The 16932-nt window shown below is 64.1% G+C and overlaps 1 protein-coding gene across 2 annotated transcripts in view; it reads left to right on the top strand.

Moving 5' to 3' along the window:
- Positions 1–15827, top strand: part of SCARB1 (scavenger receptor class B member 1) — a 52341-nt gene extending 36514 nt beyond the window's left edge. Inside the window, exons 8-13 of one of the 2 annotated variants that reach the window (XM_045843816.1) lie at positions 737–855; positions 3868–3941; positions 7280–7331; positions 8159–8305; positions 11826–11954; positions 14926–15062. In XM_045843816.1, the coding sequence (XP_045699772.1) occupies positions 737–855; positions 3868–3941; positions 7280–7331; positions 8159–8305; positions 11826–11954 (521 nt within the window). In that variant the 3' untranslated portion in view covers positions 14926–15062. Of the gene's footprint in view, positions 1–736; positions 856–3867; positions 3942–7279; positions 7332–8158; positions 8306–11825; positions 11955–14925 lie in introns of both variants that reach the window. The other variant, XM_045843809.1, reaches the window with a different exon arrangement.
- Positions 15828–16932: the final 1105 nt, after the last annotated feature.

Genomic DNA, 16932 nt, shown 5'->3' with positions numbered 1-16932 from the left:
CTGGGTGCGGATTTCTCGCTCAGGGGCCCGCGTCCGTCCCCGGCCCCCCACGCTGGCGTCCGTCCCTCAGACCGGCTGGCAGGCGAGAGCGCGGCAGGTGCGTCTTCTCCCCTCCCGGGCACGGCAGGGGGGCCCAGCTGCAGGCGTGCACGCCGGAGCCTGTCGGGCGGCTGCTGCGGGGCCTGCGGACGCCGGCCTGGGCTGCTTGGCTTGAGGGTCAAGCTCTCCTTCTCCCGCCCGAGCTCCAGTCCGGCCTTGACCCGCCTGTGTGTCCTCCACTCCCCAGACTGCCCTCCTCACGCCGTCCCCTCCGCAGGCACCCCCCACCCCCTGCGTTCGCTTCTGCCGCCCCCTCCTCCTGGAATGCCACGCGCCCTGACCTTGGCCTGGACCCAGAGGCTGTCTCCTCTCCCTTCCCCCGTCCTTCCCCTGCCAGAGCCAGCGGCTCCCGCCTGGCCATCCCCGCGGCACAGAGCTTGTCCCCTGCTGGGTGGGTTCCCATGCCCGGTGCCTGTTGGGTGCTTTTCAGACCGAACGAAGGGACAGACCCTCCCTGTCGCTTGCGTCTCGCCGTCGCCCGGGGGTGCTCTGCAGGCGGTGGCTCTGTCTCACCGTCCGTCCGTCCGTCCGCCCGCCCGCCCTCGTGTGTGGCTCCGGGCCCGGCCTGAAGCCTCCGGACGGGCCAGTGCGCCCCACTGGCCTGACCCCGTCCCCGTCTCTGCCCTCTGCCTTGCAGATGCGCCCTTGTTCCTCTCCCACCCGCACTTCTACAACGCCGACCCGGTCCTGGCCGACGCGGTGACCGGCCTGCACCCCGACGAGAGAGAGCACTCCTTGTTCCTGGACGTCCACCCGGTGAGCCTGCCCGTCAGCCCGGGGGGGCGGCGGGGCGTTCCGGCCGGCGCACACGGCTGCCCCTGCTCCCCCCTCCCACCGCCCATCATGGGGGGAGAGTGGCGGGAGGCCTGGCTCTCTTGGGCTTTGAGAGCTTCTAGAACCTCAGACCACCACGGGTCCCTCCTTTGCTCTGATTCCATAGTTCAAGGGTTTATTGTCTCCTTATTAGGGACTCGCGTCCATAAAAGGACCATGAGACAGTAAATTAATTAGGCGTTATCAGCTCACCAATTACCTAGGGCGGCCTTCTGGTTACGCCAGCCTACCATAAAGATCATGCGGCACCAAGAAGATTCTGGAATGCCTTGCAGATAAAGGGGGAGGGGTGGGGACAGGAGGGGACAGGCCTGCGCCGTGGCCCTCCCGTGGCTGTGTCCCGAGCCACTGCCTCGCCTCTCAGCGTCTCTGCCCCCGGTGGAATGTGCCCGTCTGGACCTGGAGGCGTCTGCTGTAAAAATTCGGGGGGTCTCTGTCTCCCAAGTGGACTTGCGGTCACCCCCACAGGCCTTCTCTGAAGCTCTCCTGCCCGGTGCTGTTCCGCACCATTTTCCTGGGGCGTCTCGGCCCCTGACTCGGCCCGCTGGCCCCTGGCAGTCCTCTCCCCGTCTCTCTCTGTCTCTCTCGCCAAAGCCCAGGCTCGTGAAGTCAGCTGTGGCTGCAGACACTGCTCACTGGGCACACAGTGTGTGTTGCAGCCCGCTGTGACCCCGGGGCTGGCTGGATGCTCCCACGTGCATCAACTCGCTCTGGGAGGCGCGTGAGGCGCGCACAGCCACCCCCAAGTCCCGGGGGGCGGGGCGGGGACTGCCCTCCGGGTAGGCCGAGCGGTAGGACCAGTGGGTGGGTCCTGGGCTCGGGAGGGGGCTCCTGTGCGTCGGGAGAGCTCTCGCAGTCAGCATGGGGGCAGCCCTGGGGCCTCGGGGAGCGTGGTTTTGGTGCCGATGGGGGCCGGCGAGGGGCAGAGCCGATTCGAACACGGCTCTTCCAACGCCCCACCACGGCGTCCTGCGTTCTTCTGGCCTCGTGTGGCCTCGGTCACTGTTAGTTCCTGGGGGTGACATTGGCGGTTAGTGCGGCATCATCGACTAGGTCCCCTAGGCCGGACTCTATGTCCCCCGGGACTGTTCTGTAGCTGCCATTCGGACTCCTCCACCCCTCCCCCTTCCGCCCAGCCCCCGCCCCCAGTTGGGACCGGCTCCGAGGAGCCGACAGGGGCTGCCCGCCTTCTCTCTCTTCGGCTCGTTACCGCGCAGCCGGTCTGCGCTGCCCCTGGGGAGCTCCAGCGAGAGCCGGATCTCTCGTCCTTCCTCACCAGGGACTTTCACTTCAGTGTGTGGCTTCTCCGCGCACCCCTCCCACGCTGGGAAACCGGCAGTGAGGGCGGCCTGAGAGGCTCACAGCTGCCGGCAGCCGCCGCCCGGCTGTCCTCTCCTCTCCCTGCAGGTCAGAGGGGCAGGCGTGGGGAGGAAGTGTCCTTTCCCCTTCTGTTGTCGGGGACTCTTTGGGAGGGTATTGTGGGGTCAGTGTACTGCCTGTTAGGCATTAGCACTCCCACAAGGAAGGTTCTGCTGAGCTTCTGGAAGCTTCTCCTGAGTCTGGGTCGGGAATGGGGGCGGGCGGCACCCGGCTGCCGGTCCAAGTTCCTCTCCCCTGCGGTGCGGGAGCTGCAGGGCCCCGCCGAGGACAGGAGGGAGGGCCTGAGCGGACACCCAGGACGCAGAGTCTGTGGTAGAGAGTGGGCACAGGAGGGTGGCCCCCGAGGCCACCCCCATTCAGCGACGGGCTGGGAGGGCTCCCAGGACTGGGCGAGCCGCCAGAGTCAGGGCCGCACTCGGGTCCGGCAGGAAGACACGGAGCCCAGTCACCGAGGCCCCCTCTGCCCGCAGGTCCCCAAACTCCAGCTCCCCCAAAGGACAGCAGGTGCCAGCCTAAACGCTCTCCCACAGGCAGGCCCCCTTATCCACGGGGACAGGGGACGGCAGCCCTCCCAAAACCCAGGCCCAGGACGCCGGTCCTGGACCGGCGTGCCAGCGCCCCCTGCAGGGAGAGCAGCCCGGCCTGCTGAGCTGACTCCTCCGCACAGGGTGGTCCCCCTCCTGTCCCACCAGGTTCTTAAGGTCAAACGCTCCTGGGTCAGGGCAGCCCGACCTTTGACCTGCTCCTCTGCGCCACCCGGGCCCCTGGCGGTGGTCAGAACACCGGGCTTGCCCCCCCAACCCCCCGGGACAGGTGACAATAACACAGACATTCAAGGCCCCGGGGTGGCTCTTGCAGACCCCCCGGGCGGTGGGCAGGGCGTCTCCCCCCAGCAGTCTGAGCTGAGAAGCCCAGTCACGACCCCTGACCCAAGCCCCGCGTCCTTCCCACCGCACTTTCCCGGCGCCGTTCCCGGAGCCTCCCCTGACTGGGGCCCTGCGTGCGTGCGTGCCACGGACGCGTTGTCACCGCTTACTTGTTGTTTTTAAAACACGTCTTCCCATTGAAGCAAAATGGGTTCTGCACAAAGGCGGCGCCCTATCGCCGCCGCGATCAGGAATTTAAAAACTTCCCCAAACAAGGAGGCGCCCCGCACAGATAAACACGAGGGAGCCGAGCGCCCGGGCCGCGGCGGACGGGGGGGCGTGGGGTCCAGAGGGGCCGGGCTGCCTGCGCCCGCGGGTCTCCTCTGTTCCGCAGGGAGGGCGGGGGGTGGGCGGTGGGCGGGGTGCGGGGGAGGATGTCTTTCCGAGTTCGGGGAAGGAGCGCCCTGGAGGGCAGGCGGAGGGATTCGGGGTTTTCCGTCCCGGCAGAGGCTTGCTCCCTGGAGGGCCCCTGGAGGCCGCTGGGAAGCATGCGTTTACCTTTCAGGGTTCAGAGTGAGGGGAGGGCCCCCGCCTCCCCGAGAGCGGAGGCGCTGGAGCTGGGACGCGCCCCCCCCACCCAGGGGGGCGGGACCAGGGAGGCCGGCCCTCACCGTGTGTGTCGCCGCAGGTCACGGGGATCCCCATGAACTGCTCCGTGAAGCTGCAGCTCAGCCTCTACATCAAGGCCGTCAAAGGCATCGGGTGAGTGGGGCCGGGGCGGGGGCCGGCCCTCCCGGCTGCGGTGGGGGTCTCAGCGCCACCTGCGTCCTGGCAGCGCTGCCCCCCAAACCCCCTGTTCTCTCGCCGTGGGTCCCCCGGGTCAGGCAGAACGGCCCCTCCGGGCTGCTTGCCACTCAACGGGGTGGCAACGACTAAACCCCGGCCAAACAAGCGTTTGACAGTGGAAACTCACCAGACAGCCGTCTTCACTGAGACGATTCACGTGATGGGAGGTCTTTTTTAAGCACTGATTTAAAAAAAATTTGGGGGGGGGGATAGTACCTTTATCAAGCTTTAATTCATGTATTATAAAGCCCACCCTTTAAGAGTGTACAATTCAGTAACTATAGTATATTCACAGAACTGTACAGCCATCGCCACAATTTTATTTTATTTATTTTTTAAAAGGTGTTATTTATTTACCTTTAGAAAGAGAAGAAGGGGGCGGAGAAAGAGAGGGAGAGAAACATCAATGTGTGGTTGCCTCTCACACCCCCCTACTGGGGACCTGGCCTGCAACCCAGGCATGTGCCCTGACTGGGAATCGAACTGGCGACCTTGTGGTTCTCAGGCCGGAGCTCAGTCCCCTGAGCCACACCAGCCAGGGCCCATCATGATCTTAGAACACTTTCATCAACCTCCCCCACCCCACAAACCCCCCCCCCACACACACACATTAGCAGCCACTGTCCATTTCCTGCAGCCCCAGACGACCACCCATCTGCTTCCTGTCTCTATAGAATAGTCTCTTCTCACATTTCCTGCAAATGGAATCCGACAACACGTGGCCTTTTGTGTCTGGTGCCTGTCACCCAGCGTCCCGTTCCCAAAGGCCATCCACGTCGCAGCTGGCACCAGGGCCCTGTGTCTCCTGGCTGAGTTACACTCTGTGGTCCGGGCAGACCACATTTTTTTAAAGATCTATTTATTTTTAGAGAGGGAAGGGAGGGAGAGAGAGAGAGAGAGAGAGAGACAAACATCAATGTGCGGTTGCTGGGGGCCGTGGCCTGCAACCCAGGCGTGTGCCCTGACTGGGAATCGAACCTGTGACACTTTGGTTCGCAGCCCGCGCTCAATCCACTGAGCTACGCCAGCCAGGGAGGCCCGGACGTTGGGGCTGTGTCTGGTTTCTGGCCACTGTGAAGCATGCTGCTCCGACCGACTGTTCACAGATCGGTTTCCCTGCGGCACGTGTCCCCATTTCCCCGGGTCGGTCCCTCGGGAGCAGAACTGCCGCATCAGACGGCCACCCCGAGTTTAACGGCCAAGGACCTGCCAGCCAGGCTCTCTCCCGCGCGGCCCCTCGGTCACGGAGGAGGTCCCAGCCCCATGTCCTGGCCGCCGTGGGTTAGAGAGAACACTGTGTTTGGACTGAGCCGAATGTGGGAGCACACACGGGGTCATCGCCGTGTCAGCGTCTGTCCTAGTCAGCGTATTTGGAACAGTCTCGCTGAAAAGATATCCTCTGGAGAGATTCCTGGGCTGCAGCAATGCGGGCTTCCGGGCCGCCGTGGGGGCGGGTGGGGGGGGCAGAGCATGGGGCCCAAGAGCAGCGGAGGCGGGGATGGCAGGGACCCACCTCCTCCCCGCTGCCTGGCCCTTCCCGCGCCTCCAGAGGCTGCTCAGAGGGTTGGTGCTGGCGGGGTGTGTGGGCTGTGGAGGGAACCACCGGCCCGTCGCCCTGTCTGGTAGCTCAGTGTGCCCGGGCGGCCAGGTGACAGAGCAGAGGGCGGCCCAGGTGGGGACGGGACCGAGGACCAGCCCTGCCCAGCACCAGGGCAAGGGGCCCAGTGGCGTCCCATCCTGTGCAGTTTCAACTGCATTTTCCAAAATTGGGATTTTTCAGCATGAGTGCTTTCCGTTTTCACGCGTCAGGAGTGGATTCGAATTCTTGACAAATGCTGCTCAGGACAGCAGGACCCCTGGGCAGCTGGATTCTGCCTGTTGGGGGCCTCTGGCTGCTCCAAGGACCTTCCTGGGCTTCTGTGTCCTGGACTGTCCCTGCAGCCGGCCAGAGCCCTGGTTTCAAGGGAGCCGGCCTCCACTGCAGTGCTTGTCGCCACCTGGAGGGCAGATGAGGAACAGGCGCGGGGAAGGTCTGGGGACCCAGCCGCCCAGAAGCAGGGCTGTCCCAGGTTGCCAGGAACTTCTGTGCTGTTGGCTCCCAGGAGCTCTGCCTGGCAATAAGACGCCACTTGCATTGAACTCCCAGCAGCTTTACAAATGCGGATAAAAGAGGCCAAAGTCTGTTTCCAGAGCTCTCCCTGTGGCTGACACCAGCCCCGTGAGTTCACGGCACAGCACGAACTTCTCCTTAGCGGGTGGCCGGAGAGTGGTGGCGAGGATTTGGCTCTCCGCGCTGTGTCTGGCCCCCAGCCCCCGGCCCCCGGGCGAGTGCCACCCCTCTCTGGGCAGGGGTGCCCGCCAGCAGGTCCGGAGCGAGGAAGCTTGGAACAGCCGTGCCCACTGCGGCATTTCCTGACGACGGCCGTGACGAACTCGGGGCGCTGTTCACGTGCTGGGCATTTCTCTCAGCACGTTGTTCATGTTGTTCAGGCCTCGCTCGAGCCCTGTGAGGAGGAGGCACAGAGAGGGCAGGCAGCCGCCCGAGGTCACACAGCGAGCTAGCGAGGGGCTCCGTCTGGTCCCTGAAACCGAGCTCAGGCTCGAGGACTGGCTGGGAAGGTCACAGGGCCCAGCACGGGGTCGTGCTCCCTGCTGTGATTCATTCCAGTGAACAGATCCAAAGCAAAATCGGCACAGGAGGAGACCCCTGGGGTGGGGAGGCTGGGAGAACCAGGCCCGGACTCCCCCGGGGAGCCACGCGGGCCCCACCACACCCGCAGCAGCGCGTTGAGACAACGCGTGTGAAGTGCTGTCCCCAGGGAAGCCCACGAGAGACTCAGCACCAGGGTGTTTATCGGGGGCTCGTCACCTAGGCCCCCTCTGCCCGGCAGGCCCCCCTGAACCCCAGCGCCCCAAGGACAGCAGGTGTCAGCTTAACCCACGCTGTTCATCAGCTGGGTGCGCGGCTGTTCCGCCTCCGACAGGAACGAGGGGCTGTCAGCCAGGCCGCATGCAGCCCTCCCCCCCGCATGCAGCCCTCCCCCAGGTGAGGGGGGAGTCTTCACCTGGAAAAGGTCTCGTCTGGTTGTCTTCTTGTTCCCCGCCAGGAAATACCCGTCCCTCCAGCCTGGGCCGATGGCGCCCTTGCTGTCAGAGCCCGCCTGCCCCTGGAGCCTGGGACCGTGTGGCCAAGCCCGCCTGCGGGAGAAGTCCCTGGCCAGACCTCTCACGGGCTTTGTCTCCCTTTTTTCCAGGCAAACCGGGAGGATTGCGCCAGTGGTCTTGCCACTGATGTGGTTTGAGGAGGTAAGGCCACCTCGCTGTCCCTGCACTGAGCTCCCCTGGGCGTGGCCTGCGGTACCTCCGCCGGGAGCCTGCTGCGGCCTCTGAGGCTGGGCCCTCCCTGGAGGCGGGGGCTGGGCCGGGGAGCCGGACCGTGCGACCTGGAACAATCCAGGGGGAGCTTTCCACTCTGCAACCACGTTGTCACCCACTCCCCTCCCTCCCTTAGCGGGAAGGACCGGATTCAGTGGGTCCTGGATCTGGGACGGCGCCACCCTGGGGGGTAGTTTTTTTATGGTAGCGTGACCACTTCTCCCAAGACTAGGGAAGTCGATTTTCTGGGTGTCAGCTTTTCCCGTGAAATTTCTCTCTGTTCCTGGCTTTGCAGGGTTACTTCCGCATTTTAAAGGGAGGGGGGGTGCGTGGGGTGGGGCGCGGAGCAGGCAGCCTCGGAAAGTCAAATGCTCCGCGCAGTCTGGTCTGGGCTGGTGGGAGGCTGGGCTCTGCTTCAGGCAGCCACTCGGGGTCGCCCCGCTCCTTCCACCCTGGGCGCCTGCCCCACTGGAGACCCTCAGAACCACTCCCGTTCAGTGGGTGGGGGAAGCAGTGGAGAGAATCTCACCGGCAGGTTTTTACCAGCCAGGTGTGGAGGTTGTGGTATCACTGTGCCTGCGTCCCATTGGCCAGAACGCGATCACATGACCCTGCCAGCCGCGAGGGAGTCTGGGAAATGTAGTCTCTTGGTGTGGCCCTGGAGGAAATGGATACCGCCTGCAGGCTTGTGGGTGGGGAAGGGTGCGGGGGCCACTGTGTGTGGCCCCAGCCCAGGTGCCTGTCGTTCTCCCCCCCAGAGAGGAGCCATGGAGGGCGACACGCTCCGGGCGTTCTACACCCAGCTGGTGCTGATGCCCAAGGTGCTGCACTACGCCCAGTACGTCCTTCTCGCCCTGGGGGGCGTCCTGCTGCTGGTGCCTGTCATCTACCAGATCCGGAGCCAAGTAAGTGGTGGCCGCAGCGTGGCCCAGGCCGGGCGGCCCACTGCTTGCCTGCTGGGGGAGAGAGGGGCTTGGGTGGGATGGCCCGGTCCCGGCAGACGCCCGCAGCCTGGAGCCCGCCTCGGGCAGCGTCCGGGTCTCTGCCGGACCTGGGGAGCTGTCGCTGGGTCCTCGCTCCTCCTGCGTCCTGCATGGCTACATCTCTGCCTGTCCTGGGAGGCCCGGGGACCCTCCCCCAGAGGAGCTGCTGGTGGGCTTCGGTGATGAGACCTGGTGCTCGAGTGGCTTGTTCATGGAGTTAGCACCTGCGGGTGCCGGGCTCTGTCACGGGCAGGGCACCCAGCGGCAGGGGGCGGGGCTTGCGTTCTAGGCGGGGAGACGAAGACCAGGTAAACACACAAAAAACAGCGTCACTGACGATAGAAAACGTGAGGGGCTGTCCAGTGGGAACAAGCCTGATCCAGTGCGTGACTGTAAATTTAAGTTTTCTTTTTTTTAAGATTTTATTTATTTATTTTTAGAGAGGAAAGGGAGGGAGAAAGAGAGAGAGAAACATCAATCTGTGGTTGCTGGGGGCCGTGGCCTGCAACCCAGGCATGTGCCCTGACTGGGAATCGAACCTGCGATGCTTTGGTTTGCAGCCCACGTTCAATCCACTGAGCTACGGCAGCCAGGGCTGAATTTAAGTTTTCTTAACAGCCACGTTAAGTAAAAAAATCCATTTTAATTATGTTTTATTCCACCTGAACATACCCCAAATATGACCATTCTAAAGTGCAATCACTATAAAAATAGAATGACTGATTTTTGTAACTTTTTTTCCGTGTCAAGTCTTTGAAATCGGTCTTTGACCGAGTAAATCATTTTACTCCTGCCGTGGGTCCCGATTTGGGCTTGCTGCATTTCGAAGGCCCCCGATGGCCGTCTGGGGCTCCCAGACGGCCAGCACAGTGTCCGGGGGGCTGGGGACAACCGTGGAGAGAGTGTGGGCAAAGCCAGAATCTGAGCTTAAACGCAGAGGCCGAGGAGGCCCTCGGCATACGGTCACGGAACACATTCCCGACAGGAAGGAAGGGCCAGGGCCAGCGCCCCGAGGCAGGGACGGTGGGGTGTTCAGAAGTGACCCCGCAGGGCCAGGGTGGCTGGACGGGAGTGGGAGGCGTCCGAGGCGGGGGAGGGGCCGGGGCAGGTCACACAGGGCGAGCAGCTTGGAACCGATTCCTGGGGGACAGGAAGCTACTGGAGGCCTGGTCAGCTGCTGTGTGAGGGGCAGAAGCAGGGGCCAGCGAGGAGCCCCAGGTGAGCGAGGGGGGCGGCTGGGAGCAGTGGGCACAGCTTGTTTTTCGAAGGGAGCGTAGCTGGAGAAGAGGGCAGCCGCCCGCTAGGGGCGGGAAGAAGAAAGGCAATGACAGTAGGCGGTCTTGACTTGATGCCGGGCATCCTCCCCTTCGTGACGGTTTCAAATGTTATTTTCGGAGACAGGGGAAGGGAGGGAGAAAGAGAGGAAGAAAAACATCAGTGGGAGAGAGAAACACTGATCGGTTGTCTATCGGACACGTCCCAACCGGGGACCGAACCTGCAACCCAGGCCTGTGCCCCGACTGGGAATCGAGCCCGAGATCCTCCCCTTTGCGGGGGGCACCGACCCACGGAGCCACACCGGCTGGGGCTGAGCGGCTGCCCTGGCCCCCAGGCACCGTGCACGGGCTGGGGGTTCAGCAGTGCCCAGAACGTGAACCTGGAGCCCCACGGTCACGGGCAAGGCCGACGGGAAGCAGTTCCCGCAGTCACACGGTAACAGGCCCGTGACCGCGGGGCTCCGGGGACATGGCAGCGGCAGGTGCGGGGGGAGCTGCAGGGACACTGCTCAGTCACAGGGAGTCCCGAGCAGCCATTAGGGACCCACGCACCAGAAGCCACCCCGGTGGCCCCCACCTTGTCCTGGGGCCCCAGGCCGAGGCCTTGGGGGTGGGATGCTGCCCACTCAGCCCCGGCTCCCTGCTGCCCCACACCCCCGCCCTCTGCCACGCCTGCTTTCTGCCTCGGCTTTGCAACAGCCCTTTCTTCCTCCGTCTCTGGGGGCCCCTCGCTCGCTTGCTCACTCACTGGGAGGAGCCTTCCCATCCCAGGCGTTGCACCTGAGTCCTCAGGCCCTTCGCCGACCGGTGGCCTTCAAACTCCCCTCCCCCGGGGGACAGGCTGCCGGACCTCGCCATGTCCTCGTGGCCTCTGGTGTCCCAGCCCCGATGAACGATGGGTGTAATGAGACTTCGGGGGTGGGGTGGGGGCGGGGCGGTTTGTGCTCTGTCACGCCCCGGTGACAGCCAGGCTTAGCAGAGCAGAAGGGAATTCCCTGCAGTTTCTCGACTTAAATCACGCTGAGAGGGTGGGAGGGACCAGAGGCGGCTGCCTCCTGGGTGGGTTTCCACTGGTGAAGACGCACACGGCCAGCACAGGGCCACCCACAAGGGCTGCCGGCTGGTGAGCGGCTGGGTGCAGGGAGGAGGCCAAGGCAGCCTCCGCCTGCGGTCCCCTCAGTCCCTCTGTCTCTCCCCTAATCGCCCATCATAAGGGGGCCAGGAGGAGAGCGAGGACACCGCGTGAAATGCTGGCTTGGGCCCCTTCCCGGCCTCACCCCCCAGCCCACGCAGAAACTGTTGTTCTTACTTATTTTCCCAATGACTAGCCAGCTGAGGCTCCGCCCCGCCCATTGCAGGTTTCACTGGCGGCCCCTTAATTGAAATGTATCCCATTTTGTAAGTTTCCGCTTCGGTGGGGTGAGGCCTTAAACTCCAGGCACTGTTTGTCCTGATTGGAAAAAAAAGAAAGTCTCATGCTGGAGAACTCACGTATTTTAATTTCCCTTCCGAGAAGTGTTGCTTCTCAGGTCCTGCTTTGCAAAGAATCAATAGGTTTTTGTCGTTTTTTTTTTTTTTTAATGAACTGGTCTTTTTTTTTTCTTTTCTTTTTTTTCAGATTTTATTTATTTATTTTTAGAGAGGGAAGGGAGGGTGATAGAGAGAGAGAGAGAAACATCAATGTGCGGTTGCTGGGGGTCACGGCCTGCAACCTAGGCATGTACCCTGGCTGGGAATCGAACCTGTGACACTTTGATTTGCAGCCCGTGCTCAATCCACTGAGCTACGCCAGCCAGGGCAGTTTTTTGTTTTTTGTGTTTTTTTAACAGAAAAATCTGTTTCTGGTTGATTTAAAATGAGCCCCCACTGGACCCTCTGATTCCTGGCCAATCCGCCCACCTCCATGCCTAAATTTTCCAGTGGGCGAACTTCTTTCAGCCCGGCCTGCCCATCCGGCCAGGCGCGTGTCCTGAAGACGCCGGCGTTTCTGTCTCTGGTGACGGGCAGCTTCAGCCCCCCCTTCGCAGCCCGCTCCCGCGGTGGTTAGTGGTGGCGGGCTCTAGGATCCCGCGCCCTCCCCGGTGCTCTGGGAAATCCGAGAACTGCGTCCGACATTTTCCGTGTGGCTGCAACGTCAACTACAAATTAGCTTGGTTGTCTTCTAGGAGAGATGCTATTTATTTTGGAGTAGTGATAAAAAGGGCCCCAAGGATAAGGAGGCCATGCAGGCCTACTCTGAATCCCTGATGACCCCCGCCGCCAAGGGCACGGTGCTGCAAGAAGCAAGGCTGTAGGTGGGTACCAGGTAACGCCGCCCCTCCCCCCACCCTCCCCTAGCGAGTAGAAAAAACCCGGACCGCCCGGAACACACGTGCTTCTGCAGCCTGAGCGTCCCCGGACCGTCGACAGACGGACCGAAGACGGAGATACGCTTGTTTGTGCCTTTGGTTCCCAGGACAGCGTCTTCGCCCCCGGGACGCCCGGGGTCCTGGGGGCTGGTGTCGGACCTGCAAGGCTGTAGGGTCGCCGGGCAGAGCAGGCCAGCTGCCGCTCCCAGCTCTGGGGATGTTTGCTAATCGGGCAGCTCCTTCCAGACCTCCTGGTGTAGAATCCAGAAGGGGCCCAGGGGCCTCCATTTCCACGGACCCCTGGGGGGGGCTGAGTGAGAGGGGTCCGCATGAGACCGGGGGCCTCACCTGAGTGCCGGCGCATGGCCAGGACTCAGCCTGAGGGAGGACCGGTGGACTGAGCGAAATAGTCACATATGCACACAGAAATGAAGACGCAGCCACGAGAGGTCGCCCAGTTACATCTGAATCTCCGGTCAACGGTGGTGGTTTTTAGGACAAGTGTGTCCCGCGTGGTTGACGAGATGCGCTCGCCCCGAGAGCCTGCTCCGTAGCGTGAACCTGAACATGAAACCGAGCTGGGCAACCCGGTTTCACCTGGCCCCCTGGCGGGGGAGCGGCAGCCTGCGCTGCGGGAGCCCTCTTCCTGGGCCACGGGCCACCGGGTCTGAGGTCTCAGGAGGGCGGAGCATGGAGCAGGGGCCAGGCGACACCCTGGTCCTCGGGGCCCGCTGGCGGCCTCCAGGGCACTGGTCTGCCAGGGCTGGAGGAAGAAATGAGACAGAAAATGCCAAGTGGTGGGCGTGGGGCATTTGTGTGGGCAGGAGCTGCGGGTCGTGCAAGGGGCTGGGGAGCAAGGGGAACAGGGGGGATGGCGGGGGACGCCTGTGCCCTCCCACCCCCCTGCTGGGGGCTCCTCTTGCAATCTGGGAGTGAGAGGGCGGGGCCCAGCCACATCCCAGCCGGAGACACAACACGCCCCCCTTCCTCCCTCTCCCGAGGAGTCCTCTGGGACACCTTGTGTGGGCAGTGTGGCTGCAGTGGCACCCCCGACCCCTTCCCACCTGCTACAATTCCCACTTGCAGAAACTTGCTTACAGTTCTTGGGGCGCAGGGGCAGGGGCATCAGGCTGAGGTGAGGGGCTGCTGACTTGACCGCAGGTGGAGCTGGGGGCCAGGAGGCCAGAGCCTCACGCTGCACCCCCCTGGACAGAGCCCGGTTGTCTGCCAGCCCCTCCCTTCCCAAGTGAAAACTCTACCGGGGTCTCCTCTTTCTTCGGCCGGCAGAACCCCATTTTCAAGTTCCTGGGGAAGGTTTGGGCTTGCAGAGATTTCACTGCCCTGCCTTCTGGAGGGTGGCTCAGCCTCCCTGCAGATGGTGCCCGGTCCCCCCAGTCACGTGTGCTTGGGGGCTTTGGTTTGGGGGGACAGGCACCTGGGAGTGGCCAGTGCTTTGGGGGACCTGTAGTCTCTGCAGGGCGGCTTTGAGTACTGGCTGGTCAGGTCGCTGGGGAGGCCCCGCCCCCGGGCGTGGGGGTGGTCTGCCCGGCTTCCGTGCCTGGGACAAGCCAGGAGGTGCACCTGCACCAGCCCAGTGGGGCCGTTTCACGTGAATGAGAGGACAGCTGGTCTGGGTGGACGCAGCGGCTCCGGGCGGGGGGGTGGCTGGGGGCAGACAGTGCAGCCCGGCCTGCCTGCGGCCCCTCCGGCTCGGGCCAGCCCTCGGCGCAGGCCCCTGCCCCCTGCTCGCCGGCCCCCTCGCCTCCGTCCCGTTCCCAGCCCTGGTCCCCACCCCCCAACACAAGCGGAAGGGGGCAAGCGGAGGGGCCGCCGCAGGTCCCAGCTCCCTGAGGGTTTGCCAGTGGGCTGCTGGGGAGAACAGGGCCCCCTTTCTACTTCTGAGGGAGGCTTTCTCAAGTCCTGGCTCCTCGGGCCCACGGGACTGAGGGGCTGGCCACCCCCGGGTGTCCCGTGCTGCCTCTGGGGGGCGGCGTGCGCCACGCCCCCCCGCCCTGCCCGGGCTGGACGTGGCGCAGTCAGGGAAGCCGGGGTGCGTCCCAGAGGCAGGGGGCCGGGAGTCCTGACCCCCCTCTGTCCTGCCCACGGCGGGGGCGGGGGCAGGGTGGGGTGGGGTGGGTGCGGGGGCCCTTGTGAGGAGGCACCAGGGAGGGGCATTTAGGGGTTTCCTTCCAGCACAGCCGCTGGGCCCAGAGGCCTCTGCGTTCTTCCAGGGAAGGAGGGCCGTGGGCTTAGGGCATGAGGAGTTGTCCCCAATCCTTATCTTTATTTTTTTTTAAGTCGAGAAAGACATGTTTTTAAATGGAAACTAGGCAAACTGCAGCCCCCGAGTCCCCCTCACCTGACTCGGCAGCACTGCCGACACTTCTAACGGTGACGGGAAGGCTCGTCTTGTGTCCCGTGCTAGCCTGTCTCAGTGGTGTCGCCGCACGGGTGTCACCCTGCGGCTGGCCTCCCCCGCCGCAGTGTCCCGTCTGGGACAGCCGTCTGGGCCGGGGACCATCTTGTGGCTGTTTTAGAAACGCTTCCTCCCGCTGAGGGCACGCAGGGGGTCCCGGCCGCGCTGCGTTGGCGGTATTGCGCCCAAGCCTGCGCCTGGCGCTGCCCCTCTCGTGGGATCAGGCAGGTCCCTTTGGCCCCAGTCTCCCCGTCTCTGACATAAGATGAAGGCAGGGGGAGATGGTGCTGGTGAGAGGCAGACCCCACAGGGCGGCCTCCAGAGCCCCTCCGGAGCCGCCCTGCGGGGTCTGGAGGTCACTCTGGCTCGTCTTGCCTCGCGCCGGACAGGCGCGGAGAGCCCGGGGCTTTCCGGAGGCCGCGGGGGCAGGGAGCAGCGTGGGGCTGGGGTCGGGGAGGCCCAGCAGCATGGCGTGGTCACCCAGCGCCCCTTTCTCCACAGGGTCCGGAAGATGCCGAGATCCCGCCCAGCCCTGCTGCCCCGCCAAGCTGGCTCCCCAGCCCCTACACCCCGCTTCTTCAGGACCCCCCAGTGGGCAGCCCGCCTGCCCCACCGCCTGAGCCTCTGGGTTGCCTCACACGCGCGTCCGCACGCTGCACACGCCCCCGGCACGTGTAAGCACACGCGTGCGCAGGTGTACACACACACTCAGGGATGGAGATGCTGCCGAGGGGAATCAACGAAAGAGACTCACCAACGGGACTGTGTTCCGGAACCTTCTGTCCCAGGCACCCACAGGCCCGTGGGCCTTGGGTCCTCCCTCTGGGGTGAGCCTGTTCAGCCCTGGGACCCCCCCTCCCCAGCGGCCACGCCATCGGTCTGGAGACACTGCGGCCCCTGGCAGGGCGGGCCAGGCCGAAGGCCAGCCAGGAGCACAGGCTTCTCGTGCCAGAGCCAGTGGGCAGGGGCTGCAGGTTCAGGGCCCGGCCGGACCCAGAGCTTGGGCCTCTCTGCAGCCCCCCGGGCTGGGGCACAGCCCCTTCCTCGGGCCCCAGAAACCAGCGTGAGGGAGGGGACGCCCTGGTGGTCTCTCCAGCCCCTGCGGGACTCTGGGACCCCTTCCCTGCGGCCAAACTGACATCTGCCCGTCTGCTGAGCCGGCCACTCCCTGGCTGGGGTGGCGGGAGGCTCTGCCCGGAGCAGCCCCTGACCAGGGCCCCCCTCTCCGAAGTGCCGGGCCAGAGGCGGGGAGTTCTGGGCCCCGCCGGCCCGGAGGTCTGGTCCAGTGTGAGCGTCCGGTCTCCGGGGCAAGCCTCTGTCTCTTTTCTACTGGAAGTAACATGAGTTTTATCATCTTTTAAAAATAAGTCACTATGTAAGTAATAAACTTTTTTAAAAGCAAACAGTGGAGTCTGGGGCAGCCTCTTTGTTGGGGGGGCGGGTGGGGGGCAGCTTCCCGTGTCGGGCTCTCTGGAGTCAGTGGCCCCTTTCTGGAAGCGGCCGCGCGTCTCGCACGGGCTGGGCGGCTGACCGGCCTCTCGGTTTCACAGCGTCAGTGCAGCCTGGCTTCACACCGTCCGTCCGTGCTGCGTGATTGCGGCTCCAGTGCAGAAAGCGTGGGATCCGAGGCCACTGCAACCACCACTCAGGGATTTTGCCGCTGTGGCGCAGACCCCGCTGGGCCCTGTTTTCCGTGTGTTTCTATGCCAACTGAGGGGCCTGTGGGGTGTCCTTCTGGGCTCCTGCCTTCTTTTGTCACACAAATGGCAGAAAAGCACCGGTTAAGAGAGTGGGTGGGAGCCCGCGGGCCTGGGCTTGAATCTAAGCTCTGCCTCTTCCTGGTTCTGTGATTTCAGGCAAACTCGCCTGACCGCTCGGTGCCTCAGTTCCTCCGCCTGCAAAGGGGAGGTAACCGCACCCACCTCTTAGCGGGGTCCGGTGAGACTCGGGGAGCTCATGTGCGAGCACACTCAGGGACTTAGAGTGGGTGCACGGGAGAGGCCATACAAGCTTGCCACCATTATTCAGATCTCTGAGGATTACTCATCCTCGTCTTTTTCCATGCACGTTGGACACTGTTCGCCGGTCCCTGTCTTGGACATGGCCCCTGGCTCCTCCACCAGTCACCTGGTCCTGTGCGCCGGCTGCACGGCCTCCCAGGCACAGCCGCTCACACCCGCCCTCCCCACGGCATGGCGGCGGTCTCCCGTTTTCCCCCATTGCGCACACACGCCATTCTCTTCTTCCTTCCTCTGCTGCGCCACGCTAGGCACTGCGCCGGGAGTGGGGGCGTGTCGGGGACCTCGACGCGGTTGGACCAGTTTCTCTCAGGACTCGGGGTCACGTGGAGGTGGGGCACCATTTGCAACCCTGCGGCGGCGAGGGCCCCCTCTCCACCTCCTGACGCCGCTGCTGGCGTCGGCAGCGCGGACCGAAAAAGGGGCCGCAGACCAACCCGGACGAGCTCAGGGCAGGCCCGCACGCCAGGTCTCACAGACTCAGCGGCCT

This window comes from Phyllostomus hastatus, unplaced genomic scaffold (assembly GCF_019186645.2).
Source record: "Phyllostomus hastatus isolate PE091 unplaced genomic scaffold, TTU_PhHast_1.1 phas_contig_1162, whole genome shotgun sequence".
In the NCBI taxonomy this organism is placed as follows: Eukaryota; Metazoa; Chordata; class Mammalia; order Chiroptera; family Phyllostomidae; genus Phyllostomus; species Phyllostomus hastatus.
This window is presented reverse-complemented; position numbering and strand designations above follow the sequence as displayed.